Genomic DNA, 7,690 nt, shown 5'->3' on the forward strand with positions numbered 1-7,690 from the left:
CTTCTAAAATACTTTTTTCTGATTATAAAAGCAACCCAATCTGGAAAATAAGGAACAGCAAACAAAGAAAAAAAAAACACTTTTAATTCTACCTTTGGTGCATTTTCTTCTAAATATGATTTTCTTTCTCTGCACATATAGTTTGTTGCATTTTCCCTGTCAAACTAGACTAACACCAAGCATATTGTTTTAAACTCACTCTATCAGTCAGGTCTAATTAGGAAATAGAAATCTCACAGTAAATTGAAAAGGGAAAGTTTAATAGAATAAATTACTAACTACAATTGAAGATTAGAGTAATTAGAGGATTCGGGAATGAGTGGTAAGAAGTGAAGAGAACTTGAAAGCATTCAGAAATAGCAGACATAAGGAGTAGCCACCATCCCTAGGGCTGAGATACAGTGCTCGAGGAAACAGCACCTCGAGACCTGGGATCTAGGCCTCATTAGAAGGCAGAGAAGTTCCTGAAATGCTGGGCTGATGAGACTTGCTGGAAATCTGCTCTCTGTGGGTGTTAGGGGCACGTGCCCACAGAAAGATGCCATACTTAGAACTCACTGCAAAACTACCCAAGAGGGTGCCAGAGAAGCTCTTCATGGAGAGTTGTCTCATTGGTGGCTGAAGCTACCCAACGGGTATTGGGGGAAGCTGCTGGGCACTGTAGACTGCTGGGTGCTGCAGGACCACGGCCTGGAGAAGCTGCACGCACTGCAAGAGTCAGCCAAGCTGAGCACACTGGAGCCAGGAAGAGAACCCCTTCCTCCTCCATATCCCTCCTATGCCTTCTGCTGACACAGTTTAACATTGTGCCATCTGGTCAAGGAGAAAATTTAAATGGCTAACTGGAAAATCTACTTTTTATTTTTTTACTTATTAAGACCACTCTTTTTAGGTTGGGCTCTCTGGGAAACAGATTTTAAAATGTGTGTGGAGAGCACTGATTGTGTAGTGCTCTGAGGAACATCTCTTTGGAGGAAATAAAAGGCTGGGCAGGGGAGGAGATTAAATTGTGATGAGCTTTGGAGCTGTGATGATGCTCTAGAGTTGTTTTACATTGAGGCAAGGGAGCCAGGCCTTCGTACCTTCATAGTGACCAATCATCAATGTGGGTGGCAGGCATGGGGAGAGAACATAACTTGGGGTGAAGCTTCCTTTTTTTTTTTTTTTTTTTGAGACGAAGTCTCACTCTGTTGCCCAAGCTGGAGTGCAGTGGTGTGAACTTGGCTCACTGCAACCTCTGCCTCCCAGGTTCAAGCGATTCACCTGTCTCAGCCTCCCAAGTAGTGGGACTACAGGCATGTGCCACCATGCCCAGCTTTTTTTTTTTTTCTTTTTTTGCATTTTTAGTAGAGATGGGGTTTCACTATGTTGGCCAGGCTGGTCTCGAACTCCTGACCTAGTGATCTGCCTGCCTCAGCCTCCCAAAGTGCTGGGATTATAGGCGTGAGCCACCGCACCTGGCCCCTTCTCTCTTTTGTTGAAGATAATCCCTGGAGAACTCAGCTGTGAGCCTCAGCCAACATTCCTGGCATCTGGAGAAATGAAGTTGGACCCTTACCCCAAATACAAAATTTACCCCCCCCAAAAAAGTTCGAAGACCTAAACCTAAGAGCTTAAACTATAACACTCTTAGAAGAAAACATAGGGAAAATCTTCATGGCATTGAATTTGGCAATGGATTTTTGATATGCTACCAAAAGCACAGGCAACAAAAGAAAAAAGAGATAAATTAGACTGCATCAAAATCTAAAACTTTTGTGCATCAAAGGTCACTATCAACAGAGTGAAAAGGCAATCCATGGAATGGGAAAAAATATTGCAAATAGTATATCTAATCAGTGGTTAACATTCAGAGTACATAAAGAACTACAACTCAGCAACAACAAAGAAAACCAACCTGATTAAAAGATGGGTAAAGGACCTGAATAGATACTTCTCCAAAAAAGATTTACCAACGGCCAATAGCACACAAAAGGAAGCTCAACATCACTAATCATTGGGGAAATGCAAATCAAATCACAATGAGATCCCATTTCACAGCCATCAGGATAGCAATCAGATAAAACAAAAACAAAACCATCCGAAAAATAACAAGCACTGGCAAGGATGTAGAGATACTGGAACCCTTGTGTATTGTTGGGGGCAACATAAAATGGTGCAGCCACTGTTAAAAACAGCAAAGCAGACCTTCAAAATATTGAATATATGACTCTGTAAGATCTGACCCCAGTAAAAAAAAAAATAATTGAATGTAGAATTACCATACAATCTAGCAATTCCACTTATGCATAAATATACTACAACAACAACAACAACAAAAACTGAAAGCAAGGACTTGGATACAGGTGGAGTATCCCTAATCCAAAAATCTGAAAACTGAAATGCTCCAAAGAACATTTCCTTTGAGCATAATTTTGGAAATGCTTCAAAACCCAAAATCTTTTGGGCACCTACATTACGATCAAAGGAAATGCTCAATGAAGCATTTCAGATTTATGGATTAGGGATGTTCAACTGGTAAGTATAATGCAAATATTCCAAATTCCTAAAAAAAAAAAATCAGAAATCAGAAACACTTCTAGTCACAGCTGTTTTGGATAAGGGATGCTCAACCCATATTTGAATACCCATGTTCTTAACAGCATTATTCACAACAGCTAAAAGATGGGAGCAACCCAAGTGACAATTTGCAGATGAATAAATAAGCAAAATGTGATAGATACAAACAATGGACTATTATTCAGCCATAAAAAGAAAGGCAGTTCTGACACATAGAACAGTATGAATAAACTTTGAAGACATTATGCTAAGTGAAGGAGGCCAGTCATGAAGACAAAGATTGCATGATACTACTTATATGAGGTACCTAGAGTATCCAAAACTCAGACAGAAAGTAGAATGATGGTGTAGGCCAGCCAAGTTGCCTAATTTAATTGGATAAATACCAATTTGGAATGCGCTGATCCATTTATCTATAGTCTATTTAGAAACCATATTATATAAATTCAACTGCTATATATACTATTTCCACTTAAAATATAAGAGAAAATTATTATGGATCTTACTGTGTTTGTGTCATGTATGCTTTCTAGTTATACTTTACATGAGCAATACTTATAAAACTTATCTTGTTAAAAGTACTTCATTCTACTTTCTTATAAGATCAACTAAATTTCTACAGTTAATAACCTCAAAAGTACCTTCCAATTCCCTCTTAATGCTATAGGGAAGAGTTTCCAATAGATAGTATAGTTTGTTGAGTTCCATGCTTTCAATCTCCAAAAGATCGATTGTGGCTTTTCTCATTTCTTCCTGAAAATTTAAATTATATTTTTAAAAAGTTAAGACACTAAGATAGTAAGACTGATTTCCTAAACAATGTCCTATAAATGTTTTCAGGGGTCAAACTATAATTACATTAAATATTTTCCTTATTTGTATATGCAGTTTCAATCCATTTAAAAGGAAAGACTCTAACAAAAATAGTAATATTGAGAAAAAAAGCTACTTATTAAAATATGGAAATCGCCTATAAAAATATGCTTAGGTATACAAAGAACAATGGTTTTCTCACGCACACATACAAACCCAAACAAATAGGTAAAGCTGTTATTATTACTTTTAGGTGAGGCTACTTTAAGAAAGGAAATACCACTCAGAAATCAGTTAGTGGGAAAAAAAGTAGATAAATCATCTTTTAAATATATGGTCATAATAGCTATAGCTATTGCTATTTCATAACCTGAGAAACTGCCATTATATTTTATGAATTACAAAAAGCAGACTATATAATTACACATATGGCATGATCACTTTTCTGTAAAAAATGAAATTCAATGCAGTCATCACCTATATACCCTGAAAGTAGAAAGTACATTCATCAGTATTAATTGTGATTATTTTAATGTGGTCCTTTTGCTTATCTGTTTTTTTCTGAAATTTTCCAAAGTCAATATGTATTAATTTTATAATAGTAAAAATTTATTACTTTAAAAATAAAAGAATTGATCTCTGGGTTTTGTTGTTGTTGTTTTGAGATGGAATCTCACTCTGTCACCCAGGCTGGAGTGCAGTAGGGCAATCTCAGCTCACTGCAACCTCTGCCTCCTGGGTTTAAGCAATTCTCCTGCCTCAACCTCCCATGTTGCTAGGATTACAGGATCCTGCCACCATGTCAGGCTAATTTTTGTATTTTTAGTAGAGTTTTGCCATGTTGGCCAGGTTGGTCTTGAACCCCTGACCTCAAGTAATCCACCCGTCGCCGCCTCCCAGAGTACTGAGATTACAGGTGTGAACCACTATGCCCAGCCTGATCTCTGTTTTTTAAGCGATTTCACAGCTCAGATATTAAATGAATACAGATTAGATACTTTAGCCACAGTAAATATTTTGGCCCCTTAAGATCCTAGAGAAAGACGTAACTGAAAGAAGAAACCCGCAGGGAAAAATGATTCCATAGTACCACAGTGCTGCATAACACACATGTCCCCTAAGTGTTTACATGTATCTATCCAATTAAGTAGGACTGTAAAGTATGATTATGTAATATATATATGTGTGTGTGTGTATATATATATGTATGTATAATTATATAAAATGTAAAGTGATGAGAGTTTTATCAGCAGTCTGTGGATTCGAACTCATTTACAGCCATATTTCTACATTTTTAGCTATTTGATATGTAGTAGATCCTTATCCAATATTTTTAAATAAAATGAAGAGCTTCACCATTCTGACAGTGCCAAGGAAGCACTGTCAATATCATCCATGGCCGAAAAGAGATGTCTGTGACACCTCAGAGGAAGATTCTTTAAATATTTCTTCAACGTGTCTTTGATAGGGGCCAGATAAGTGTAATTGAAAGAGTTTCACTTTGTTTTCACTAACAGTACAGTCTACTTCAGTGGAACAGATGTCAAATAATCTTTGACCAGGTATTCAAGGAACTGCTTATAGAGAACTGAGTTACTTGGCACCATGCCTGAAATTTATTACAGAGATTGTATGGTTATTTTAAGCAATGGGTTTATGCTGTGGATGAGGGCAAGCTTTAGTTTTCTAGTTGGAAAATCAAGCAAAAATCCACAGTTGATCAAAAATTGTGTAAATACTTACAAAATAGAGAGAAAAGTATTTTTAAGTTCAGGGTAACTGTATTCCCTAATCATCTACTTAATACTTTGAAAAGAATTTGTACTAAATGAAAGTTTGATGAAGCAATGTGTGGAAGATTGAAGAAATAGTTCTTATAGATAACACAATACCAATTTCTTAACAGCTACAGCAATGTCCTTAAGAAAGATCTTTGCTTCTTCATTGCATTTAAAATAGTCACTTTGCAGTGATCGCTCTGAAAAAAAATTAGAAAATAAAGATCTCTTATTTATCTACCCAAATCCTACTTAACCTTTTATAATCTAGCTCAAATGCTTACTCGGCTGGAAGTTACATTTTCAATCTCTGAATTTCTATTGTACAATACACTAATCTCTTTTGTGTTGACTTCCTATTCCATATTATAATTTAGGTATATATTTTATGCTCCTTGAGGACAAATGTGCTGGAGATTTACATATTAATATTTTATAATTCCCACTCAGAGCAAGAAGGTGTAATGATTTTTTTCCTATGAAAAATGTTCTGCATGTCTAGACATTATTAACAGAAAAATGTATTTGTACATAAGTACTAGGTTTGCACTGGCATGCTGATCTAGAGATCAAGTATGAAGGGAGTTCAAGGTCCTAGCTTTATCATCGACAATGACCTCAGATACATGTGAATAATTTAGGTCTTAATAACTTTAGGTCTTCTCAGTGGTTAACATTCTTCATAATATTTACCCAAGCATATTTGATAAGAACTGTGAAATTAACCTACTGCATTTAAGAAGGAAAATTAAAACTATCCCAAATTAATAGTAACATTGTAACATAAATCAATAGGATTATCTTGAAGAAATGGGATGATTCTAGTGAAGCACTGAAATGTTCTGCTGTTTGGCCTAAACGGGTTTTGCACTGAACAAGAAACACCCTTTCTTGGACTGTCTTGCCTTAAACTTAAGTGACTTGATTACAGACAGGTTCAGCGTTCTAACTGAAAAAGTATTTTCACCTGGCCCCATCCAAGGTCATTTTCTATTAGAATCTCCTAAGCAAACTTTTACATCTAATTTTCCTTGCTTAACACAACAGGAGCCTCTTAAACACTCCTTTCCCATTTGCCTGTTTAATTCTCCAGTTTGCCATGGCAAAATGCTGAAGAATGCTAACTTGTAAAGGAAAGGCAGGAAGAGAACTGAAATCGAAGGCGTAACCTAAATGCAGGTGTGTACTCTGGTCGCAGGCATAGGGCAGTGGCTTGGGAGTCCCGGATTTTTCACCAACCAGTACTGAGAGTTGAGCAAAGTCACCCCAGCTGCGCTAGAGCCAGAAAGCTGGGCACTTGACCCCACCCGCCACCTCTCTCCCCAGCCTCCAAGGAGCGGGGAGAAGGCTCTGCCCCGGCCAGGAATGCCCTGGTTCCAGGAGGAAAGCCCCCGCTCAGGGTTCCCGCTGAACGCCTCCTAAGCGCCACCTCTGAGGAGAGTTCCCTTCAGGCGCCTCAGGAGCGTCTTACCCACAACAAACAGCTGCTCCAGTGCCTCGACCGCGACCGAGGAGCCCAAGGTGGAGGGGAAGGTGCACAACTCCAGGGAGCGGCCGGTGGAGACGGCGGCTGCCTGCACCTGCTTCTCGCCAGCCCTCAGCCCTGGGGTCCAGGAGCTCAGGTCCATTTTGGCGCTCTAGCTGAGAGCCCCGGAAGCCAGAGCCAAGTACCGCCGGTTGCCACGGGCAACGAGGACGTCGAGTTCCGGGGGCGCCCCCTCGTGGCCAACGCTTCTAGTGGGTCCCTCCCTTGTCTCTGCTTTTATCCACAGTAATTAAGCAGTCTGGGAAGAATGACTCTCTTTAGCTGATTTTTTCCCCTTTCCATTTCCATTTCGTTAGTTTAGGCCTGTGTCTTTTTTGTGGACCAATGGAATCATAATAATGATCACTTTTGAGGGCATCTTTGTGCCTGGTACTGCAGGAGAACCTTTATATACAGTAGCTCAATCTTCACAAGGACTTTGTGAGCAGGCTCTTTTAATACCTCCACTTTTACAGACAAGTAAACTGAGGTGCGGGCGGCTAAGTGAACTGCTCATGACCACCAGAGAATAATACTGGATTTAAAGTCACATCTGGGCCGGGCGCTGTGGCTCATGCCTGTAATCCCAGCACTTTGGGAAGCCAAGGCGAGAGGATCACCTGTGGTCAGAAATTCAAGACCAGCCTGATCCCCGTTCCTAATAAAAATACAAAAATTAACCGGGCATGGTGGCGGATGCCTCTAGTCCCAGCTACTCAAGAGGCTGAGGCAGGAGAATCGCTTGAACCCACGAGGGAGAGGTTGCAGTGAGCCAAGATCAGGGCATTGCACTCCAGCCTGGGCAACAAGAGTGAACTCCATCTCAAGAAAAATAAATAAAAAAATAAAGTGAAATCAGTATGAATCTTTTTATTATGCTACAAAACTTTCTCTTGTACTCTTTTTGTAACTTTCCTTATATCTAGTGTTTCACTGAGCACATTTTGCCTTGAATCATAGTGATTTTTCTCTGTCCTCCCATCGAACTGTGAGCTCAGTGATTACAGGGTCAGGA

General features: G+C 39.2%; 1 protein-coding gene across 1 annotated transcript in view; it reads right to left on the bottom strand.

The window, feature by feature from the left end:
• Positions 1 to 6,848, bottom strand: part of CCDC175 (coiled-coil domain containing 175) — a 63,833-nt gene extending 56,985 nt beyond the window's left edge. The window contains exons 1-3 of the mRNA XM_017533907.2: positions 6,622 to 6,848; positions 5,265 to 5,350; positions 3,201 to 3,312 (exon numbers count right to left, since the gene is read on the bottom strand). Of these exons, the coding sequence (XP_017389396.1) occupies positions 3,201 to 3,312; positions 5,265 to 5,350; positions 6,622 to 6,778 (355 nt within the window). The 5' untranslated portion in view covers positions 6,779 to 6,848. The remainder of the gene's footprint in view (positions 1 to 3,200; positions 3,313 to 5,264; positions 5,351 to 6,621) is intronic.
• Positions 6,849 to 7,690: the final 842 nt, after the last annotated feature.

This window comes from Cebus imitator, unplaced genomic scaffold, assembly GCF_001604975.1.
Source record: "Cebus imitator isolate Cc_AM_T3 unplaced genomic scaffold, Cebus_imitator-1.0 Scaffold83, whole genome shotgun sequence".
Lineage (NCBI taxonomy): Eukaryota > Metazoa > Chordata > Mammalia > Primates > Cebidae > Cebus > Cebus imitator.